Source organism: Lucilia sericata, unplaced genomic scaffold (assembly GCF_015586225.1).
Source record: "Lucilia sericata isolate MDLA Ls3-8-SP2 unplaced genomic scaffold, ASM1558622v1 Contig000938F_arrow, whole genome shotgun sequence".
NCBI lineage: Eukaryota > Metazoa > Arthropoda > Insecta > Diptera > Calliphoridae > Lucilia > Lucilia sericata.
The window spans coordinates 73,412-99,651 of NW_023994924.1; the positions used below are offsets into that span (position 1 = coordinate 73,412).

At 25.0% G+C, this 26,240-nt stretch overlaps 1 protein-coding gene across 2 annotated transcripts in view; it reads right to left on the bottom strand.

Moving 5' to 3' along the window:
* LOC119609142 (homeobox protein cut) overlaps positions 1-26,240 on the bottom strand; it is a 99,523-nt gene that overhangs the window by 32,926 nt on the left and 40,357 nt on the right. For both annotated transcript variants that reach the window (XM_037963854.1, XM_037963853.1), the window contains exon 2: positions 10,831-11,814. In XM_037963854.1, the coding sequence (XP_037819782.1) occupies positions 10,831-11,814 (984 nt within the window). The remainder of the gene's footprint in view (positions 1-10,830; positions 11,815-26,240) is intronic.

Here is a 26,240-nt window from a genome sequence, read left to right on the forward strand (position 1 = left end):
TTTGCTTCGATTGCTACTAATTGAAATGTTAAATTTCCGTTCAAGCTTGTAATTGACTTTCAAATATCATAAACGCCTACATATTTAAATACATCTATCTCTTGCTACATACAAACATACATTTGTATATGTGAATATGTATCTATCTTTTAAATTTACAGCTAAATAATTTTCAAACTATTACATATTAGAGGGTTATACATACATACATACAGTTCTTTTTGTCATTGACAGTAGCAAATATTTAAATGACAAATTGTCACAATATTCTTGCTCCTACTAATAGCAATAAGCAACAAAAATATGTAATTTTTAAAAAAATGAAGTTCCCAAAATATCAAAAAATTGTTAAGTGTTTTAAATTGATGAAGACATTTTCGACATTTTCACGCCATCATGGCGAAAAAGTAAGTAAAAGTCTAGTTTTTTTCTTAATGTTTATGTTTATTTACACATGCTTAACATGTGTCTAAGAGCATAAAATCTAATTTTTCATATTATAGTTTTCGTTTGAAATTATTGCGTATAAACAAAAAAAAAAAAACACAAAATTTTTTTTATTAAAGATTTATTGATACATTTGGCACGTTTAAAAACATTAGACAAGGCAGATGTTGGGGTTTTTTCTTTAGAAGAAGTTTGTCAATTAACTTACGATTTTGGCCATTAAATATTAATGTCTCAAGTAATAAATAAAATTTGGCCTTAACAATTATACGAAAATTAAGCAAAAAGTATTGAAAATTATTGGTTTATTTTAATTAGATTTTTTTTATAAATTTAATGAGTTTTGTCTTTAAAAATTGTGTTAAGCAATTGATTCACGTCTGAAATTTAATGGTTTAACTATATAATTTTGTTTAATATTTGTAAAAATAATTAAAAATTGCATACGTGCTTGAAAAACAAACCTTTTAATATAAAAATAACTTGATTTTATATAATTTTTTTGTTTGTGGGGGGTAAAATATTTCAACACTTATTTGAAAACATTAACATTTTTTTTTTTTAAATTAAACAATAACTTTAAATTATAAATATTTCATAAAATATGGCAAATAATGCGAAAATATTTTATACATTTAATTTTATTAAATAAACACTTTAATATTTAAACAAAATTTCTAAGAAAATCGTTAAATTTCAAAAAATATTTTTGAGGTTAGAATGAAATTTTATTAATAACTTGGAAAATCTTGTGAAAAATAAGAAAATATTTTATACATATTGTTTACATTATTATAAACTATTGAATTTATAAAAATTTCTAAGAAAATCTCATTTTTAGAAAAATCATATTTGAGGTTAGAATGAAGTTTTGCTAATAACTTGGAAAATCTTCGAAAAAATAAGAAAATATTTTATACATCTTAAATAAAATGTTAAAATCTAAAATCAGCTTTAACAATTTTCAAGAAAATTCGATTTTTGAAAATAATTTTTTTGAGGTTAGAATAAATTTTTGTTAATAACTCGAAAAATCTTTAAGATATTTGAATAATGTTTTATACAAGTTTCTTTATTTATAAAAATATATTAATTTGATGAAAAATTTTAAAGAAAATCCCATTTTTAGAAAATTTAATTTTGAGGTTAGAATGCGTTTTCGTTAATAACTCAAAAAACCTTAAAGATATTAAGAAAATGTTTTATACAAGTTTCATTATTTATTTAAATGTATTAAATTTATGAAAAATTTTAAAGAAAATCATGTTTTTAGAAAAATAAATTTTGAGGTTAGAATGAATTTTTGTTAATAACTTCAAAAATCTTTGAGATATAGAAAAAATGTTTTATAGAAGTTTCTTTATTAATAAAAATATATTTATTTGATGCAAAATTTTAAGGAAATTCCTATTCATTATTCATTTTGTTTGATTTGTTTAAATTTTAAGGGCTTTTTTTGTTCGATTTAGTTTCAATTTTTTTTTTTTTTTTTTTTTTTTTGTTTAAATTAATCATCATTTTCTCTTCAATTTTATTTTAGTTTGGTTTTTTGTTGCTGTTTCTTTTAATAAGGAAATAATCAATTTACAAAAATTCAAATCATTTATCAGTTTTAATACTCAAACAATACAACAAGCACAATTTTCAATTTCAATTTTTTGTTTTTTTTCTCTCTTTTAGTTTAAATTAAACGAAAATAACATAATCATCTCACGATTATCAACATGATCAACAAATGGAGCAACAACAATAATAATAACAACAACTTTTTATTGGTCACAAGTAGATAGTCATCAACAACATCAAAACTACTATAGTAAATATTATTTAAATTATTTGATGACATTGCTTATAACAAAATATAAAGATGTAATGATTTAGACAAAAAAAATTTTGTAACAAAGAAATTATAATAGAAAACTACAGAATTGTTTAATTTTGCCTTAAGTTAGGCTTTGGTTATTGTTAGAAAAACTTACCCAAATTATAGACTCCATTTAAACATTAATATTATTACTAATTACTTAATTTAAAACAAAAATTTAAATTTGAAATTGTTAAGCTTTAGTGTTGAAGGTTTTAAAACCAATTGATAACTAAATTAATTGAATTTATTATTAACTTTAAACTACCAAAAACAAATTTTTGCGCATAACATATGTTTCGTTTTTTGGTTGATTATTAATAAAATATTTCATAATTTTTTAATATTGTTGTTTTAAATAGTAGACAATTATAGACAAAAAAAATTTTAATAATAAATTTTGTTTTCCTGACTGATAGACAATAATCATTTTAAAATAATAATCATTATCAAATTTATTTCTAAAATACACCAAAAAAAATATAATAAAAAAAAAATCCACAAAAACAAAACATATAGAGAGAGTATTATTGATTTGTGACTTGAAAGCTTTGAAATTAAAACCCTCAAAAACCTCAGATCACATTTGAAATTAAGTTTTTTAAACAACAACAGCAACAACAACCATAACATTAAGTTATAAAAATAGAAAACAAACAGAATATAAGAAATAGATTATAAGAATCGATAACCAAAGTTTGAACAAGTGTTTTTCTAAAATTTAAAAGAATTTTTTAAATTTGAATTATTAGTTTAATAACCTTCACTACAAAAAAACAAACTATACAAAAACAAATTTTAGACATTTTAGGTTTTATTACAAATTTATAGATCACCCCTATATATATAGAAAATTAATGTGGTCAAACAAAAAATTCTACATTTAACAAACCATCAATCGATCTATCAATTGATGTAGTCAAGCGTACGTTTTAATTCTATTTTTTTTTTTTTTTTTTTTTTTTGGAAACATCAAAATTTTTTGTTGCCTGTGTGATCTCGCCTACTTTAAACACGCAATCTTAATTATTAATATTTTTGATGGATTTTATGAAGCGTTACAAATTTTGTTTCTGCTTTAACTACGGGTGTTTACAACTGGAGTATAAAGAGCAAGACTAGGGTTTTATGAGGCGCCAATCAAGCTTTACAGATTTTGTTTTTTTTTTCTAGTATTGACATTAACACGCAAAATTTGAAATGGTCAACAAATCACACCATTTAGAAAAAGTGAATAAAATTTATAACAAATAAATAAAATAATTAAATTATTATTGAATTTTAAAAAGAAATTTTCTTAACAATTTGAAAAACTATTTTATACATTTAGGTTAATTTGTTACTAACTAAACAAATCTTTTTAAATTTTAAAAAAAATTCTTATTTTAGAGAAATTATTTTTGAGGTTTTTTTTTTTTTTTTTTTTTTTTTTTTTTTTTTTCATTTTAGTTATTATTTATTGAATCTTTCTTACATAGAAATTTACAATAAGTATTGAAATCTTAACCTAAACTATAACTAACGTCGTTATTGCCACTGCAATTTCAACAAAAGTTCTCGATAATTTGATTATCTGGCAAAATCCAATGTTTCCGTTCTTCTCAGTCGTCTGTGACCCTCAAATGACAGCAACTCCCTGGCAAGGGGATTTGGGTGATCCATTAGTTTCGACAGGTAGGTTAAACAAGAGAGTTTGATCTCCTCGCGTATTATGGGGACATTGAGATCCCTATGAATATTACTATTGCGAATGTACCACGGGGCACCTGTTATTGACCTTAACAGTGCTGACTGCTTTCTTTGTAATTTTTCAACATTTGATGAGGAGGCTGTTCCCCACAGTTGAATGCCGTATAGCCATATCGGTTTTATAACTGTTTTGTACAAAAGCACTTTGTACTCCAAGTCTAGAGCAGACCGTGGTCCAATTAGCCAGTACAATTGAGCTGACTTTAATTTTATTTGTGTAACCTTGGCTTCAATGTGGTGAGTCCATGTTAAGCGGCGATCAAGGTGGATACCAAGATATCTCACATGGCTTTGTTCAGGAATTTTTATATTGTTTATCTGCACGGGAGGACAATTTTCCCTTCTTAAAGTAAATGTAACGTGAGTACATTTTGTAGCATTGACTTTTATTTTCCATTTGTCCAGCCATTTTTCCAATTCGCCGATGTGAAACTGGAGTTGTTCAGAAGCTATTGAAGGGTTTGCATGCATGCTTACAAAAGCGGTATCATCCGCAAATGTAGATGTGTGAGTCAGTGCGCTCGTTGGCATATCTGCAGTATATAAAATATATAGGAGCGGACCTAGAATACTCCCCTGGGGTACTCCAGCAGATATTTTTCGACGTGAAGAGATCACATCTTTAGATCTGATTTGAAAAGATCTTTCATATATGTAATTTTTAAGCAGTTTGTGAACATTCGCAGGTAGTAATGTGATAATTTTGTGTATTAGTCCATCGTGCCAGACTTTATCAAAAGCTTGAGAAATATCTATGAATAATGCAGAGCAATATTGCTTGCTCTCGAAGGCCTTTCGAATAAGAGTTGTTATTCGATGTACCTGTTCGATAGTGCTGTGCTTTCTTCTGAAACCAAACTGATGGCCAGGAATAATGCAATTATCGTTAAAGTGTACTAAAAGGCTTTCAAGCAATAACTTTTCAAAAAGTTTTGAGAATAAAGACAACAGGCTAATGGGACGGTATGATGTCACTTGAGTGACATCTTTCCCCGGTTTTGGTATCATAACAATCTCGGATACTTTCCATGAGTTAGGGAAGTATCCAATACGTAGCATCGAGTTAAAGATGAACAAAATAATTCTCAGTGCTGAATTGGGCAGGTTACTTATCATCGTGGTAGTAATTTTATCTATACCAGGTGATTTTCCTGCCTTTAGACCTTTGATTGTCATCTTCACGGTAGAGAACCGGAATTTTATTGGGTGTGGAACCACATTATTTATAATGTTAGCACTAATAGAAGAATCTGTATCATTTTGAGTAAACACATTCTCCAAGTGATTGGCGAATGCTTCAATTTTTTCTGACGTATTTCTTGCCCATTGACCATTCTGAAGGCGTATAGGTGACTCATATGCAATAGGGCACTGCATATTTTTAACAGCTTTCCAGAGACTATATTCTGTTTTCTTAGTAGGGTCTAAGTTTTTGAGATAATTTCTCAGATTAGATTCCTTATTATCCTTTAAAGCGATGCGAAGTCTTCTTTGGCACTGATTAAGTTTAACCTTTATGTTTGGAGATCGTGATTGTTGCCATTGACGTCTGAGTGTTCTCTTTTCTTTAATAAGAGACTCAATGTTCCTAGGACATTTCGATTTTTTGAAGTCTCCCAAGGTGACTGGGGGTGTAGACACTTTGACAGCATCTTGTAAGATATCCGTAAATATATCGACAGCGAATTGTATTTCATGGTCATTCTTCAATGAAATGTTTTGTGGCAGGTTAGAATGTAATTTTGTTAATAACTCAAAAACTGAAGCAGATAACATGAAAATTGTTTTTAAAAGCGTTTTTGTTTAATGAAATCTATCAAAATCTTTAATAATTTCTAAAGAAATCGCAATTTTAGAAAAATTTATTTTGAGGTTAGAACAAACTTTTGTTAATAACTCAAAAAATAAAGCAGATAACAAGAAAATTGTTTTTAAAAGTGTTTTTATTTAAGGAAAACTATTGAAATCTTTAATAATTTTTAAAGAAATCACAATTTTAGAAAAATTTATTTTGAGGTTAGAACAAACTTTTGTTAATAACTCAAAAAATAAAGCAGATAACAAGAAAATTGTTTTTAAAAGTGTTTTTATTTAATAAAAACTATTTAAATCCTAAATAATTTTCAAGAAAATCCTGATTTTAGAAAAATAAATTTTGAGGTTAGAATGAATTTTTGTTAATAACTTTAAAAATATGATGAAAAATTTACAAATTTTTTATACAAAGGTTTTTGTTTAATGAAAACTATAAAATTCTTTAATTATTTTCCAGAAAATACTAATTTTAGAAAAATTTATTTTGAGGTTAGAATGAATTTTTGTTAATAACTCGAAAACTAAAGCAAATAACTTAATTTTTTTTTTTATAAAAGTATTTCTATTTAATAAAATCTTTTAGAAACTTTAATAATTTCTAAGAAAACCCTGATTTTAGAAAAATTTATTTTGAGGTTAGAATGAATTTTTGTTAATAACTCGCAAATTAAAGCAAATTACTTAAAAATGTTTTATAAAACTGTTTCTATTTAATAAAATCTTTTAGTAACTTTCATAATTTCTGAGAAAAACTTGATTTTAGAAAAATAAATTTTGAGGTTAGAATGAATTTTTGTTAATAACTTTAAAAATACCACAGATAACTTAAAAATTCTTTATAAAAAAGTTTCTATTTAATGAAATTCATCAAATTCTTCATTAATCTTAAAGAAAATCCTGATTTTAGAAAAATTTATTTTGAGGTTGGAATGAATTTTTTTCAAATATTTCAAAAAATTTAGCTGAGAGGGAATACATTTGTTAACTAAAAGTTTTTATAAGATAAAATCTTTTATATTATAGGGATTAAAGTTATAATTATAAAAAATTCGAAAACAAATTTCCACAAAATTCTTTAAAATTGTTTATATTTTTCATTTCTTTCACATAATTTTTCCCTTTTTTCATTTAAATTTTAATGAAAATTATTCATTATTTTCCCTTTTTTGTGGAATAAATTTCAATTTATTTGAAAGCTTTTTTTAAAGGAATAATTTCCAATTGCTGGCTAAACATTATTGTTTATTACCAGACTAATAATAGAAATTGATTTTTTTGTGTTTGTGTTGCTGCTGCAATTTTTGAAAAAATTTGCTAAAAAAAACCTAAAGCCTATTTTGTCATTTGTAGCTTATTGTTTAGGGTGATATACATATATTTTTGCATTATGTATTTTTTTGAAACAAAATTTCTTTTTTTTTTTAACGTATAAATAGTCAATGTAATAGTAAGGGTATTCCTATTATAAGGAAATAAGTTAAAAAAGAAATTTGTTAAAAAAATATAGAAAAATTTTGTAAAAAAAAATAAAAAAAAAAAAATGTGCTAAATGTTAGATTTTTGTTTTTTAGAGAATACCCTTGTTGTTTTGAAATTACAAACCTCTACACCTTCTGCTTATTCTTTACAATATGTTTTGCTGCGTTCACACCTAACAAATATCAGAAGAATATAACAAAAATGTTATGTAACAAGAAAGTTTTAGCTTTAGTTGGCTTTTTTAGATGTTTCAATATTTTTTCTAATTATTTAAATTAAGTGGCAACTAAAACTTTTACATAAAATGTTATTTAAGACTTTTTTCGTGTGAACGCATTAAGGTATTTAAGCTTTTTTTTAATGGATTTTTCTCTTTTTTTTTCGAAATGCAAACATTATGATTGAAATGCATTCAATACTTTTCTTTTAATAGAAATCTAAAATTCAAAAGATAAGTAAGACAATGTGGGTTTAAGTGTAAAGCTAAAGTATTAAAGACAATAAAGGGTTTATCAGGGGGGTAGAAAAAAAATATTTTTTTTATTAGTTTTTTATCATAAATTTTTTAAACATAAACCAACTTCCGCTAAAAATGTATCCAATAATTTAAAATGTTAAAAAAAATTTTTTATTTTTTTTTTTTGTTTGACAAACTGATAAGTCATCATTGGCCACCATCGAACCATAATAAAGGGGACAAATTTTTATATATATTTTTTTAGGTTTCAAACTAATATAACACACTATAGTTAATAAATTTTTGTGGTTGTTTTTTATTTTATTGAAATACTTTTGTTAATTTGATAACTAAAATGAAAATAATCTAGGAATTTATTATAAACAAAAACCACAAAAAATATAATAACCAGCGATAAATACATATTTTAATTTGCTAATCATTTAAAAAAAATTAAAAATTTGTAACATATTTCATAATTTTTCTTTTCACTACAACTAAGATAATTAATAACCAATAATCAATTTAATCGGGTGGTAAAAATTTCTTTTGATTAATCAATTTTCTTTGCCACAAAATCCTCATAAAACTCTTTTAGCCCAAAAAAAAAAAAAAAAACAACAACAAAAAAATTCATCAGCAGGTCGTTCATTTAAAACAACTTGTGTGCCTTAAAATCATCGTCATCTATATCATCATCATCATCTGCTAAAAGATCTTTAGAGACGCATAACAAATATGCAACATATGCGACCATAAAATTTAATGTCTATACGAAATCACAAAAAAAAAAGTCTCAAACCAAAATGCATTTATATATTTATTCAATCGTTTGCAGACAGTGTAAAATATTTTGTTGTTGTTGTTGTTTTCTACTTTACATTATAGATGAAAATGTTCATAATTTTCAATTTTATTTAAGATCTCTTTCGTGTTTTTTTTTTTTCTGTTTCTTTAACCAGACACAATTTGGATTATTTGACAAGTTTGTTTTCTTTACTAAAATCATTATTTACTTTATGGTTTCAGTTTTTTTTTATAATTTTTTTTGAAAATTTTTTCTTAAAGTGTTTGTTTTTTAGTTTTGGAACATGATAAATCTGTTCAAATGTTTTTAAGTGACACTCTCCAATAATTTTGCTTTTATGAAAAATAAACAAAAACAACACAACAAAATTTATTTCTTACATATGTTCATAAATATCATGTAATATTTTTGAATTTGAGAGAAGGGGAGAAGTAAATGAGGAGAAAACAGAAATGATCAAATAAGAAAAATAAAAAAAAAAAAAAATAAACCAAAATAATAATCATAAAAACCATAGATAATAAAAAAAAAAACTGAAAAAATCGCCTAAAAGTAAACTTTACAATATAAAATAAATTTACAGCCTAAAACTATACTTCAATTTTGTATAAACCCCTATAGACTCTAAAAAAATAAAAAAACGCTAAAATTATTTTAACATTTTGAAAGAATTCAATGAATTTCTTCAATAATTTTAAAGAAAATTTAGATTTTAAGAAAATTTATTTTGAGGTTAGAATGAATTTTTGTTAATAACTTGAAAACTAAAGCAAATAATTTGAAAATTGTTCTTTAAAGTGTTTTTAGTTAATGAAATCTATTAAATTCCTCCAAAATTTTAAAGAAAATCGCGATTTTAGAAAAATTAATTTTGAGGTTAGAATGAATTTTTGTTAATAACTCGAAAGATAAAGCAAATAACTTGAAAATTGTTCTTAGAAGTGTTTTTATATAATGAAATCTATTAGATATTTCAATAATTTTTAAAAAAATCGCGATTTTAGAGAAATTAATTTTAAGGTTAGAATGAATTTTTGCTAATAACTCAAATATTATAAATAGTTTCATTTAACAAAAACCATCAAATTCTATATAAATTTCCAAGAAAATCGCGATTTTAGAAAATTTAATTTTGAGGTTAGAATGAATTTTTGCCAATAACTCGTAAATTATGGCGAAAAACTTGATAGTTTTTTATACAAATAGTTTTATTTAATAATAACTATCAAATTCTTTAAAAATTTTAAAGAAAATCAAGATTTTAGAAAAATCTATATTAAGGTTATAAAGAATAAAATCCCAATTTTGTAAAAATTTAAGGCATACAAAATTTTCTTAATAGTTCGCTTGGTGTTTGGTTGTCTTTATTTCAAATTAAAACATGTGTTTTAAGACAATTAATGTTCTTTTTTTCAGAAAAAAAAAAAAAACAACAATTTGTAATTTATCCCCTTTATGTAAAAGTCTCTTATTATGGAATTTTTAAGTAATAAATTAAACATCTTGTTTTTACTTAAAGATCAATGGTTTATTTGTTTTTTTCTTCCACAAGGTCAAATAAGTGTTATAAACTTTAAAGGACTAAAACACAAAGGGGGTCTCTCCAAACCTTTAACCCTTTTAGGAACTCAAAAAAAAAAGGGAAAAGTAGAAATAAACTTTTTGAATTTGTATTGACTTGTCTTTAACTTTTGATTTGACTTTTATTTGTTTAAAAAATTTTCAGCTATTTTACTGTTATTTAACTAGATAATTTGTTTTAAAACAAAACATGCCAAAAAAAAGGGTCGTTTCTAACCCAAAAAAAAATTTTCAAAAATTTTTCAAAGGGGGGACCCTTAACAAATGAAGGCGTAAAGAAATTATGTTGTCAATATAAAAATGAAAGACATAGAGACTTTTTTGTAAATGTTTCTTAAAAAAAAAAAGAAAAAAAACCCTGCCAACAGGAAAAACAAACAACTTCCTTGCAAGCAGCTAAAGGAAAGTAAAAAAAGGAAAAAATTTCAACAAATTTTTAAGCTTAAAAGAAGGGGTTGAAGTTGCTGCTTAAAAGTATCAATGAGTAAAGAATCCAGCTAATAATACTGTCTGCGGTTTAGCTAAACGAGTTTACTATGCAATATGATTTTTTGAAGATAAGGTCCTTTGCAGGACATCAAGTCCAAACCCTTTTAAATAAAATTTGAAAAGTAAAAAAATCCAACTTACCTCTTTATCTTTGGCAGCTAATAATTCCATATGATTGTTTTTCATTTCATTATTGTTAAAGTTGTTATTATCTAATAATTTCCCACTTAATACCTCAGTGGTATCCATATGTTGTTGTTGTGTTTCCTCTTCCTGTTGCTCCTCTTCAGCTAATTTATCTTTAACATCCGTACAATTTTCTGTATTTACACTATTTTTGTTGTTACTATCACTATTAAAACTATTATTATTGTTGTTGTTATTATTGTTATTACTACAATCGGTATTTGAGACAGCATTAGTATCCTGTTCTCTATCTTGATTTTCTACATCATGGGTTGTGGCAAGTAGGCTATGGTTGTTATCCTGTGTTTGAGTATCACTTAATAATTTGGAATCTAAATTATCTTTGATTTCCTTTGTATTGGTGGGTTTAGCTAATAAAGCTTCAACATTTTCATTATCCTGTTGCTGCTGTTGTTGTGCTGCAGGTTGTGGCGAATGCATGGGTGATTGTTGCTGTTGTACTGCAGCCGCAGCGGCTGCGGCGGCCGCTGCAGCAGCTGCTGCTTCCATCATCATGACCTGTTGGGCGTGATTGAAAAACAATTTGGGATTTAAGCAACCGTTCAATTGCTGTTGCTCTTGTTCGTTAAGTTGCTCCTCCTGAGCACCACTAACGTTATTGCCAGCGTCCGATAAAGGAGGCGAGGGTGAGGGTGTGGTAGCCAAAAGATTACCACCGTTTTGGTGTAGTGTAATGGCGGCGGCTACACTATTTAAAAGTTTGGTATTGTTGTTATTAAACGAGGGCGACAGTAGTTTATTTGGTGGGATTTGTGTGGACAAAGCGTTTAAGACTTCGTCGGCGTTTGCTTCAAGTGTATTGCTAGCAGTGTTGCTGGCCAAGTCACCAGCGTTATTGTTATCTCCTTCAGTATTGGGTGTATTGGTGGATAGTTGTTCTTTTAAGGTGTTCACTTCCTTTTCAGCCAAGGTAGCTCTCTGTAAAGAAAACAAAACAAACAGAAAAATTAATATTTTAAAGAAAATTTTTTAAAAAATTTAAAAAAATTACATTGTTTACATCATGTAAACAATAGGAAAAATTGTTGAAAACTTTTAAAGTTTGCAAATGTTACTGTTTTGTTGCAAAAACTTAATGTTTTGCCATACTTTACATTGTTTACCTTATGTAAATAATGCATAAACTAGGTTTTACATTGTTTACATTATGTAAACAATAGAAAAAATTAATGAAACCTTTCAAAGTTTGCAAATGTTAAGGTTTTGTTGCAAAAACTTAATGTTTTGCCATACTTTACATTGTTTACTTTATGTAAACAATGCGTAAATTAGGTTTTACATGTAATTTTTTATAAATTTTATAATTAAAAATTAAAGTTTATTAATATTTGGAATTGTTTACATTGTTGACCTCATGTAAACAATGGGTAAACAATGAGTAATTAACAAATTTTACATGTTTTGAATAAGTAAATCGAAAATATAAAAGATTTTTAATTGTTTACATTTTTGACCTCATGTAAACAATAGGTAAACAATGAGTAATTAACAAATATAACCAGATTTGAAAAAGTAAATCGAAAATACAATAGGTTTTGAATTGTTGACATAGTTTACCTCATGTAAACAATGGATAAATAGGGTTTAAATTCAAGAATTTTAAAATTTTTTAAGTTTTGTTGGAATAATCTTTAATTTTTACTTATTTTACATTGTTTACCTCATGTAAACAATAAGTAAATAAGGTTTAAACGCAAGAATTCTCAACTTTTTTTTAAGTTTTTTTGGTATTATCTTAAATTTTTCCTTATTTAACATTGTTTACATTAGGTAAACTATGGGTAAATAATGATTTATCAAGTAATTTTACACGTTATAAGCAAGTATTATGAAAAACTAAAACATTTGTTCAATTATAGACATTGTTTACCCCATGTAAACAATACATTACTATATGTAATCACTCTTTTAAAGTAAAAAAAATAGTTTTTTTGGGGGAATTTATTCCTTTTTTGTTTTAACTTTTGTTATTTATGTAAAATTTTGTTAAAATTTTTATCTATTTTTACAATTATAAATAAATTTGCAAGAGTTTTTGTTAAGCAATTAACCTTTTTCCATCAAGCTTAGTAAAGAAAATTTATAGTTTTATCCAAAAAAAAAAAAAAAGTTTGACCACTTTTAGAAAAAGTCCAACAAAAAAAACACATATTGAAAATGTTATAAATTTCCAGAGAAATTGTCCTTAATTGTTGTTTTTCTCAGTCATAATAGTTTCCTTTTTGCCAGAAACCCTCATTAATTTTACTTTTAAAGTCATTACGGGTTAAATTTAGCCAAATTAATACATATTACAACAAAGTTTTGTTTTGTAGTCTACCGTCTGGATTTACATTTATTGTAGTTTATCGATAAAGAATTCGTTTTTCTGTATTTAAATATTTCGAACTATTAGTGGGTGTTTTTATGAGAAAATTGCCAAAAACAAAGTAAAAGTTATTTTGGGCAAATTAGTTGGTTATTGTAAAGGGGTTTGTGTTTGAGTATTTTTTTTTTTTTGGGGTTTCTACAAATATTAAATGCATTTAATAAACAAACAGGAAGTAATGAGCTTTCGATTAAATCAACAGAAACTAAAAAGTTTTTTTGTTAAAAAAAATAAGAAAATTAATTGCAAAAGTTATAATAAAAAGAAATCAATATATTTTTTTAAAAGGAATTTATAACCTAAGGTTATATGTATAGCTGTTTTAAAACATGTAATCCGGTGATTAAACATGATCGACTTTGAAATCAATGTTCGCTATATTGGAAAAAAAGCTTAAGGCAATAAACAGCCAAAGCAAAAAGCATTACAAAAAAAGCTTTAAAAGGCGAATATCCTTTGCCAGGCTTATAATAGAATTCAGGCAAAACATGCTTGACTGCTTAAAGTAAAATTGTCTGTGAGACCAACTGTCTAACTGTGGTCGTATTAAAAATCCATTTTTTTTTTTTGCCAGCCAAACAGCCAGACAGACAATCATAAACATCAACATGATGATGATTTCTCATAACGAAAACCTCTTTAAAAACATTGTCAATGTCCTTCAGATTCATCAATATAAAGCAGGCAAAGTATGGCTGGCTTCCTTTACTTTTTAGAGACAACAACCTACAACAAGTCCTTTTGGTTTTCTAAGGACTTAAAAACTCAGATGATGATTGTTGATAATTTCTTTGTTTTATTTTGTCTTTAAACACAAGACGCGTTATTTTGAAATATAGTATTTATGCTTTAGGGTTTTATTTGTCATCAAGCAAAATCTATCAATATTTTTTGTTTTCAACAGCCCAGAAGAAAGGGTTGTTTGCTTTTGCTCTCTTAAGTATTTTAAAGCTTTCAAGTGTTTTTATTGTTGTTTTTTGAAAAATCGATTATTATTTATGATTTCTATTTAATAATTCATAATTACCTTTATGCTTTACATAAAAAGGATTTAAAAATATTGTTAAATAAATATTTGTTTAAGGTAGCAAAAGCTTTAAAATCTTAAATCTAAATTTTGTTTTTTTGTCAAAGATTGGGCCAGTGTTAGCAGCAGCACTTGTTGAAATTCTATCCACGTGAGAATTTAAACAAGTGTTGTTTTCGTTTCCATTTTTTTGTTTTCGTCATATACAAACAAAGGAATATACAACATTTTTTACAGACTCTCTCTCTTTTTCTCTTTGTGTGCTTTAAGTCTAAGGCAGTAGTAGTTGTTGTAGAAAGAATGAAAAAAGCAGTCAACTAGCCTTTAGAGGATTATAAGTTTAAAGTAATAAACAGTAAGAGAGAAGGACTACAAATGATGTTAAAGGAAAGCCAAGGAAATTTAAAAAGCTTTAAAAAAATTTAAATAAAATCTAAAAAAAAAATTATGTAAAATTAAAAAAATATAAGAAAAGCTTAAAAAACTGTATATTAAAAGCTTTAATAAAGCTTTTAATAAAGCTTTTATAAAGCTTAAAAGCTCTTATAAAGTTTCATAGATTTGAAAAATAGCAAAAAACACATAGAAATCATAAAAAAGCTTAAAAGATCTTATAAAGCTTAAAAGCTTAATAGTTTTAAAAGCTTAAAGCTTTATCAAATATTAAAATTTTTACTTTTGGAGGCTTTAATCAAGCATAAAAGCTTTAGAAAAGCGTAAAAGCTTTAATAAACCCCAAAAGCTTATAAAGCTTAATAGTTTTAAAAGCTTAAAGCTTTATCAAATCTTAAAATCTGTACTTTTAAAAAGCTTTAATCGAACTATAAAGCTTTAGAAAAGCGTAAAAGCTTTAATAAATCCCAAAAGCTTATAAAGCTTCAAGCAAGCTTAAAAGCTTTAGAAAAGTTTATAAGCTTTGAAAAGCTTAAATGCTTTAATAATACTCAAAAATACTTAAGGAAACTTTTAGATAACTTTCAAAGCTTTTTTTCTTCATTTTAAACATTTCTTTCAGAAAATTATTGTTTTTCTCTTAAACTTTCTTAAAGTTCCACTTATTTTTCTCGATTCCAATTTACTATTAACAAATTTAATTAAATGATAAAAATCTATCATTTCATGTTTATTCCTTTTTTTCAAACTCTTAACTTTTTTTTAGGGAAAATGAAATATTTGTGGTTTTATCTTTTTAGCAATAATTTTTAAGCCATTGAAAAATGTTATTCAAGAGTTTGTATAACTGCTGAAATAAAAGGGTTGTAATTTTCATAATGATTATGTTAAAATGAATACTTTTTGGCCATTCATTCAGTTTCTTCTTTTTTTTTGGAAATTTTTTAAACAAATCAATTAATGTTCATACAACATAAAGAGTTTTGTATACTCCCTATACACTCTTGTTAACCAAAAAAAAGAAAAATTTCCAAAAAAAGCAAAAAAAAGCAAAAGATTGCAAATGAGTTAATTAACTAAAATGCGGGTGGATTACATTTAATGCTAGACTACTACAGACTAAAACGAGTGTTGTAGGTAGGTATCTTGGCAAATACAGGAAACTTTTGAAATGATAACCTTTTCTTTTTTTTTTATTTTTTTTTTCTATAGATTCATATATAAAATATTTGGCCATCAACGGCAAGAAAAAAAATATATGTATGATATATGGGTAAAAAAAATGTTAAAAGCTTTAGCTTTACTGAAAAGTAAAGGTATGTATGAGTATTCAACAAATTTCTATAGTTTTCATTTTTTTAGGGAAAATTAAAAAAAACATGAAAAGAAAACAAAACACAGCATATGAGTTTTTAACACAACTGTGAAAAATTGCTAAGTTTAAATGCTAGAGTTAAAAGGTCATTTACATAAAAGTGTAATATGTTTATTATGTAAAAACAAAAAAAATGTTTACTTATAGGGGAAGTCTTTGACAGGGGAAAAAACCAATGAAAAAGCAAGAGTTTGGGTATTTAGGTTAAAAAAATAAAGAAACTTTAGAAATTAAAGCAAAAACATTTAACTTAATCGAAAAGCTTAAATGGCTAATTTTTAACAATAAATTGTAAAATTTGCCTTTTTGATGATGATGTAATTTTTTATAAAAGAAGTGCATTTTAAGTAAAAAGCAATTTTTAAGCAATTTTTTTTTTGCAAAATTAGCACTTTTTGCAAATGGAGCTTTTATAGCTTTCTTGAAATATTAAGTAAAATGTTTAAATTTATACTAAAATGTTGAAATTTTAAGTAAGTTTTAAGTCAAAAAGCTATTTTTAAGCAAATTTTTGCAAAATTAGCACTTTTTCCAAAAAGAGCTTTTAAAGCTTTTTGTGAAATATTAAGTAAAATAGTAAATTTTAACAAAAATGTTGAAATTTGAAGTAAATATGCAAATTTTAACAAAAAAGTTCGAAAAATATGATAAATATGAAAGCTATGAAAAAAGCTTTAAAAGCTCTAAAATTTTATTTCTCAAAATTGTAGCGAATTTTGTATAATATCAAGAAATTAGCTTAATTCTTAATGAAATGGTTAATTTGCACAAAATTTAACAAATTTTAACGATTTTTATAAAAAAGTTTTTAAAGCTTAAATTTTTAATATATTGGAAAAAAAGCTAAAATTGTTTTAGAATTGCATAAGATTAAGTAATATTTAAAATTAAGAGAGAAAAATTAAAAAAATATGATTTTGGTTAGAAAAAGCTTTAAAATTTCAAAAGCTTTACATATTTAAAAATTTAAGGTAAATTTTTTTAAATTTAAAAAAAAAATTACATAATTTTAAGAAATCTTCGCAGATTTTAATAAAAATTAAAAAAAAAAAGAAATTTTTACAAAAAAAAAAGCTTTAAAAGTTAAAGCTTAATTTTTTTTAATTTCATTAAAAAATTTGAAAATTTTTTAAGGAATCAAAGAAATTTAAGCAAAATTGTTAAGAAATATGAAATTTTGTTCAAAAAGCTTTTAAAGCTTTAAGCTTTTTAACTAAAATTTAAGAATATTAATGAAAATATAAATGGTTATATAAGTTTTTTGATTTTTACAAATAATCCTTAAGCTTTAAAGGTTTCTTTTCCAAAGCTTTTGTTTTAAATTTCTTTTAATCTTTAAATTTCTATGGCAATTTATTGAGTTGCTATTGTTTACTTTTTCTTTTTTTTTTTTGCAAAAGAGGGTTGATCATAATTTTTGCTACAATTCCAACTCGTGTTGCTCTCAAGTCTTTCTTACACAAAAATTTCTTTGATATTTTTAAAGACTTTTGAAAAAAAAAATCATTTGTTCCTAATTATTAAAGTTTATAAATAAAGCGCTACACAATTTGTTTGCCAGCATTGTGGCTTATATTCAAGCACGCGTCAGCTGCAATTGCAAAAAAAGATTATATACATATGAAGAAACAATACATGGAAGAAAACTATAGAACGCGTGCTAATATAAGTGTTGGTAGGTATACAAATATTTTCAAAAAAAAAAAAAAATTTTTTTTGTAAAAATATTACAATAATGTGCAATCGAGAATGGAGTAAAGAAGGGTTGTTTCCTTTCACTGCTGGTTAACAATAAATCAAAGCAAATCAATGTGTATGACGACGACAATGAGAATGTTAAGGATGTTGATTGTGGGTTTTTTTTGTAGAAAACATACAATTTTTTTGTTTTTGGTCTGTAATATTTTTATGTGCATTTGTCACATGAGAGCCGGGAGTTTTACATATTGTGTGGTGACTTTAAATGGGTATAAAAATGCCTTCAAGTGACAGTTTGTGACAGCAAAATTCTTTTTAAAATTTTTTGTTTGTTTTTTTAAAGATTTTTTAATGAAGTTTTTTTTTTGTTGTGCAGGCAACAAAAGGAAAGCCTGGGTTAAGGCTTTTTTTGTTTAAACTTTAAAAATGCTAAAAAAAATGTTAAAATTTTAAGGAATTTTTTGAAAATTTCTTAAATATTAATTGTATTTCTTATTAAATTTGTTTTAAATATTTTTAAGAAATTTTATATCAAATAAAATTTTTAAAATTTTCAAAGTAACAAGGGGGAACCCTTGGCTTTTAAAAACAAACTTTTTTCTCCTGCCCTGTTTTTTCCGTTTTTTTTTTTATTACAGCTTCTTCAATGTTTTAATGTTTTAACATGTTTTTGTTTTTGAAACATTAATTCCAAACAAATATTTCTTAAACATATTTGCAATTACACACACATTAAACAACAAGAAATGAAAATAAAAAATTAAACAGAAATTTCAATTTATACTCCCCACCCATCCCCCACCACCTTGCCAATCAAAAATTTTAACTCTTCAAGAAATTTAATGAAAATAAAACAATCATACATACATGACAGTTAAAAAAATAAAAAAAATAAAGTCTAACATCAGGCGTTAAAACAAGGCAAAAAGAAAAAAAAGTTTTCAAAACAAATTGGGAGTGAGTAAGTATGGTTTTGAATTTGAACATTCATGTCAATTCAAATTACAAAAGACAAAAATGAAGGCAGGCACAGCATCTCTGACTAAAGCTTCCTTTCCTGCAGCAGCAGCAGGAGGACATCAAGAAAAAATTTATATACACTTGATAAAGTCAATACTGTTACATACCTACATTACACATATGACGCTTCCTTTAAAAGGCAGACAGACAGTCAGTAAAATAACAACATCTAAATGTATGTATGTGCACGTTTAAAAGGCTTTTTTAACAAAAATAAAAAAACGTTAAAAAAAAATTTTGTGTTGCAAGCTTAAGCAGTTAAGTTAGCAACCCTTTTTTTAATTTTAATTTATATTTATGCTTCATTTTTTTCTGCAGTCTTCCTCTCTAACAACAAAAACTGGCATCTTCTTCTTTAGCTGTGCTTGCTGCTGCTGCTAATGTCGAGTGTAGAAGATTCAATGTTTTATGACAAAAGCAAAAATTGTCAAAACCCTTTACACCCAAGCAACCAAACCTCCACCACTCACACCCACACTTCTAACAAGTCCTGTACTCAATACTGTTTGCGAAAAAAGGAATGTATATGTATAAGCCATCATTAGTTACTTTTGTTGTTTTACTTATACTTAGACATACAGATAAATACAAATAGATTTTATTCCTTTGCATACCAACCCCACTCCCCTCCGTAAACCTTTAACAGCCTAAAAATATGCTCATCTTTTTATTTATTTACATTTTTTTATTATTATTATTTCTCTCAGTCATCATACGCAATTTTCTTACATACATACATATTTTTAAGCCTTAAACGTAATTAGAGTGTTTGTTTGTATGTATGTGTGTGTATATATGTTATTTGCTTTATTGTTGTTGTAGCTACATTATGAAATCATCTAATTTTATGCACAGGCTGTATTTTTTGTTAAAATAAAAGAACTCTTATGTTACAGCAAACTCTTACTCCTCCCAAAAGTAGGCAATCCATACATATGTGTAGTTAAAAAAAATAAATAATCCTGCTTGTTGTTGTTGTTTTTTTTCCAACAAATGACAAAAAACCCTTTCCTTTTTTCTTTAAACTAATGTAATTTGTAAATTTTTTCTAAAATAATTGACAAATTGTTAAAAAATTTTAAAGCCTACTTAAGGGAGTTATATAAACCCTAAATTAAAAAATTTAAAATTATTTAATAACTAAAATATTTTAACAAATTAGCTAAAAATCTAGCATATTAAAAAAAACATGGCCTACTTTTAGGTGTTTTTCTAACTTTTTCCCTATTTTCTTTAAAAATCTCCCAAAAATTCTTTAAAAACTTAAGAAAACTTTTTAAATTACTATTTAAAGCCTTAATATGTGTTTCTTTTAACGTTTTTAGCTTTAAAATATCATAAATTAAAATTTTTACTTTCGCCTAAAATTAGGCAACACTTTTTGTAAATAGATTTTTTACCTTATTTTATAACATTTCAAACTTTAAATTAATAACTTAAAGTCCCTTAACAAAAGATCTATTTAGAACCAAAATTTTGTACAAAAAATGTTGCCTACTTTTAGGTTTCAAAACAAAATTTTGTAAAAAATTTATCTTTAAAATTTAAAAAACTCTTTTGAAATCTTCTAATTTTGTTTAAAAGCCTTAAATTTATGTTATTGAAAGCTAAAATATTAAGATTTTGAATATATTGATGCGCCTAAAATTGGGCAACACTTTTTGAAATTTACATTTTTATAATATTCTATAGACTTTTCAAACTATTAACATGATTATAACATTTTAAACTTGAAAACTTAAAATTTTGAAATTTTTAGCTCCTAAAATTAGGCAACAGTTTTTGAAATTTGAAATTTTATAATAATCTGTAGACTTTTCAACCTGTTAACAAGTTTAAAACAGTTTAAACTTTAAAAATTTTAATTTTGAAAAACTTTCAGCGCCTAAAAATAGGCAACACTTTTTGAATTTGGAAATTTTATAATATTCTGTAGACTTTTCAAACTATCAACAAGATGAAAACATTTTTAACTTGTAAACTTAAAATTTTGAAATTTTTTTCAGCGCCTAAAATTAGGCAACACGTTTTAGATACTTGATTTTTTGATACATTTAACAAACTTTTTGGATTCTTTTCATAAATTATTACCTGTAATTAGTAATTTTCTACATTTTTGTGCCCAAAAGCTGAATTTGTTTATCAATTTTGCTTACAAGCCTTAAGTTAGACTTCTAATTTAACTAAAAATCGATTTCCGTTTGTTTTTAAAAAATGTTAATAATATTTTATACCTATAATTTCCTTTGGTCAATAAACATCAACATAATAAAGTTTCTTTTTTTTGGGGTTTTTTATTATCAAACAAAACACCCAAAAGTATGCTAAAGCCTTTCATTAAAATATGTATAAAAGTATTTTTTTTTTTTTTTTGCCCAAAATTTTTTATATAATGTTTTTGGAAAAAAACCTTTTTTGGTAAAAAATTAAGAGAAACACACATGTGTAGCAAAGACCAAAAAAAAAAAGGAAAGAGGTGTAAAGTAGCCCAAAGAGAGGGCTTGAAGGGGGGATCGTAACAGTATGGTTTCATTTCTTTACTTTGTGTTTAATATTTAAATAAATAATTAGCAAAAAGGTTATTTTTTCCTCATATATTGTACATGTATAAGTTTGCATATAAACTCTGTATGACTGTTTGAGAGTTGAATATTTGCTTTGGTTGAATGAATGTTTGTTTTTTCGTAAATACACAATGTTAATGATGTTTGGTATTAAAAAGCAAATGTTATGAAAAGGAAAAATCTTCTATAATTTCTTTTTTTTTGTATTATTATTTCATGCACAATACATTTATGTTTGCATGTATGTATGTATGTGTAGTAGAGGAGTCAGTCATCAATGTTAAATGTTTACCTTTTTATAAAGCAAACACATAGATTTGAGATGCTGTTGCTGCTCTGCTGTTTAGAGGGGGGGGGGGGGGGGGAGTCGAAACTAAAAACTCTTTTTTCAATTAATTGCTAAAAAGTAAACAATACATTAGACGCCTACAAATAGGCTATGAGTTGTTAGCTATCTACTAAAACTAAACAATAATGCATATGTAATTATTACTAATTAAAAGTTGGGAAAAAATAATATATATTTTATGTTTAAACCTTTTTTTTTGAAAGAAAAACTATTAACATTTTATTTATTTAGCCTTAAGCTAGGCTATGATTTTTCATTAATAATTGCTTTCTAAAGGTATGCTTTATATTTTTCATTTGGCACAATAAATTGGGTTTTATATCCTTATGATTAGCTGGTAATAATGTATGCATACCTTTTTTGTTCGTGTAAGTAAATACATCAAAAATTAATGTTTTTCCCCACATGTTAAACAAAAAAAAGTTTCCTTTTTTTTAAGGTTTGACCATTGTAATTTTTGTTTAAATAATTTAAATAAAAAAATTGTACCTTTTTTAGCTTTTTGGTTGGTGGGGGGGTTGTGTAACAAGAGATTATAATGATTTTTGTTTAGACATTATAGATTACCAGGCTAAAAATTTCGTTTGAAAAAATTATTGCTGCAAAAACTGCTCAGTTTTAGATAAAAAAACAGTAACATGTTCTTTGAAATAATTATAACATAAAGCTTAAGCTTTATGTTGCCTAAAGATATAACGATTTCCATTAGATTTATAGCTACTCCTAACAGTAGGCTTTAGTTTTAATCTAAAACCTAACGAAAGTAGCTGTTAGTTTATTTTAAAAGCCAGCAATATCATCACATGAGTGATTACCTTTAAGCAAAAGTTGTTTCTTTATATAACTTAAATCAACCCCTTTAAGTATGCTTTAGTTTTAAAATTTCCCTTTAAAACCCCTAAAATATGCTATATAACTTAAATTTTTCTATTTTAATTTAACCTCTTATTTAAAATATTGATTTTTTCTTTCTGCCAAGAAATATCCATTAATTTAAACTATTTCCTTTAAAAAATAATAAATTGTTATCTATGTTAACTGTCTTTTTAAATACTTAGCCACAAAATCTTGTCTTTTGCTTACTACCTACCATCAAAGTAAAGGTAAAAATCCAATCAAAAATTTCCAATCAATGTCAATTTCTAAAAACCTAACAAACCCGCCTAACTACTCTTTAAACTTTAAACGAAATATAAATGTCATTATCCTTAAATGGGACTGAAATATTGTGTGTTCTCTCTCTCTCTTTCCAACCCTTTTGTTTCTTAATAAAACACAATTTTGTTTTTCGAAAGTTTTGTATTAAAACCGAAACGAATTAATTTAATTAATTACAATCATGTCTTATTAGATTTGGAAATTTTGTTAAAGCTGAAAGAGTTTGCTGCTCCAGCACTTCATACATACATACGTTCTTGTTATTCCTTAAATTGCTACAAAACAAATGGTGTTTGGTTTTGAAAATCGATGTGGCATTAAAATAGAAATGCTTACATCATTTATAAAATGCCTGATTTGTTGAAGCACTTCACTCACTTCAAATTTGCTATTCTTACTTTGTCTTTAGCTGGTGTGTGTAAGTGTGCAAGCACTACATCGATATAAAATTCCTTAAGGACTTTTTGTAAAAGATAAAATTTTCTAATCATTGATAGATATTTAAATGGGTGTCTAAACGTACATATACATATATATATTTAAAAAGGAAAGAAGTTTGTCATTAGTAAACAATTTTTGAATGATTGTCACATACAAAATTTTTAACGATAAATGACAAATGAAAAGGGTTGTCTCTACACTAATCAAGGAAAAAAGAAAATTACATAAATAAAACATAAAAATTTGATGAATTGATTGGTAAAATATTACAAAAAAACTTTAGTTTTTAAATTAATAAAGTAAAAAATAAAAACTAAAGCATACTTAGGGGATTTGAACACAAAATAAAGACTACTTTGGGTTTCAACATAAAGAAATTGCAAGAATTTCTTAATTTCTAGCCAAAAACTTTCAATTTAACAACATTTTGATGTAAAAAAAGGAAATTTTAAAAAGTGTTGCCTACTTTTAGGTGTTTGAAATTTAATATTTTTAAAATTTATTAGATACTTTCAAACATATTGCAAAAGAAATTATATAACACTAAAATCCCAAAATTTTAATAAAATTTTAAAAAGTGTTGCCTAATTTTAGGTTGCTAACATAATAAATATTAAAGAAAAATTTGCAGTTTTTAAAATTTCCCTAATTTTTGTTGTTTTTATGCTAAAATAAACAATTTTCAAATATTTGCTAAGATTTTAAGAAATTTTAACAAAATTTTAAAAAGTGTTGCCTAATTTTGGGGGCTTAACATTATTATATTAATAATATTATATTAAGAAAAATAAGCAGATTTTAAAATTTGTTTTTCTACTAAAAGAAACTTTAAGCAATCATTTTCTAAAATTTCAAAAGGTATTGCCTAATATAAGGTGTTTAAATGAATAAAAATTCAAAAATACTTACAGGAAATTTCAAAAATTTTTAGAACTTTTGTTAAGCTAAAAGAATCTAAAAGATTTGAAAGCATTTTAGGAAATAATAAAAAGTGTTGCCTAGTTTGAGGAGTTGAAATTTTAATAAAAAGTAAAGTGTACTTAGAGAGAAATTTCAAAAATTTATACATATTTTTTATTTTATAATTTATAACTTTATTCATTATTATATCAAAAATCATACAAAAACTGTGGCCTATTTTTAGGTGTTTGCTATAAATCAAAAACTAAAGTTTACTTTTAGGTGTTTTTTTTAATTTTTAGCTAAAATTAGTAACTTTTCATAATTTCCTTTAAACTTAAAGTATTCTTTCTTAAAATTTATTATATTTTTTTTGTTGTTGTTCTGGCAGACACTTCAACGCCTCCATATTATAACACAACAACAACAAAAAATCTTTACAAAATCAAGCCGTATTTTTTATGCAAATTTTCAATAAGATTTATTCAATTAAAATTCATATTCTTTTCAGCACACAAAAAAAGGGATTGATTATGATCATCACAGCCTTAAAATATTAACTTCATTATGAAGTTTAAAAATGATCAAGCAATCACTAAGCTTAATAAATGATGTTGTGATAAATGTTGTCGTCGTCATTTGTTATTTAGTTGTAGTTATTGTTGTTGGTGGGTTTTTATCAATGTTTTTTTTTTTTCTTGTTACAGGAAGAACCCAAAAAATTCATTCATTGAATGGTTTGCTTTATGAACAGCCACAGCCAGCATATGTTTAAATTAAAACCAATCTTTTAGTAGTGTTTTTTTTTTAATAAAAAACAAAATTTTTGTTTTTTTGAGAATATTGATTGTTGTTGTTGTTTTTTATTGATATCAAAAGTTTAAGTTCATTTATGTTTAAATGATTTCCTGTTTTAAGCAAACAATTGATATGCAAAGGAAAAAATACAAAAGAATTGAAAAAAATAATAATTAAATTCGATCGAATTTCAAATTGTCAAAAAAACACAGAACAATGCTGGATGAAAGCTTTATTTAGCATAAAAAGGGAAATTGAATAAAATGCAAAAAATTATTGGCAAACAGCTCAGCGTGGGAGTATTTCTTTGGGAAACTTTAAAATTTTTTTAAGGTTAAATGACCTTGTTGAGTTTAAGATTTACAAAAATTGTTCAAATATTGATTTTCTTGTTTACTTAATTTCTAAATAAGACTTATTCCTTGTTTCTCTAACTCTCTGTCTAGTTTTTATACTTATTTTCTATCCATTTCCGTTTCCTGTTGTATGAGTAAAACTCTTCAAGTTTTCCGTTACTTTTCTAAATATCTTTTCTTTTTTTTGTATGACAACTTCTCTAGCTGTTCTACACATATGAACTACAGGATTTTGTTTTCTCTTAACCAAAACAATAAACCTACTGCTGTAGACGTTTTGTTGTTGTTGTTGTTTTGTCAACTAAACTCCTTTTTTTCTTTGTAAAGATATATCTTATTTTGTCAGTCATCATCATCATCCTCAGCTTTATAATGTTGCAGTTGTAATATAAAATAAAAATTTTCTATATGATTTATAGTATGTCTTTAGAAAGAAATATTTAAAAAAATAATAATCATGTCTATACTTTTAATGGTTGGGTAACAGTAAAAGAAAGGTTTTAAAAAGGAAGTTGATTATTATTTAAAACAAAAACTATACAAACATTTATGTATAAAAATAACAAAAATTTTTAAAAAGAAAATTTAAGAAATTTTTTAAAGTTAACATATTTTTTAGCCTAACTTTTGAAAGGCAAAAGATATTGAGTTGTAATTTGGTATTTTGAAAGACCTTTGCTTGTTTAATAAAAAACTAAAACAAAAATTTCAAAAAATTATTTCAAACTAAAGTTATATAACTTTGAAAGTTACACCAAATTTTAAATTTTTCTTATACATATTTGAATGCTATTTGGCAACCTAAAACTATGTAAAATCTATATATCCTTTTCCTAAACCTTTATTAAAGGTTTATAAAACAAATTTACTTAAATAATAGACTTAAGCCAACTTAAC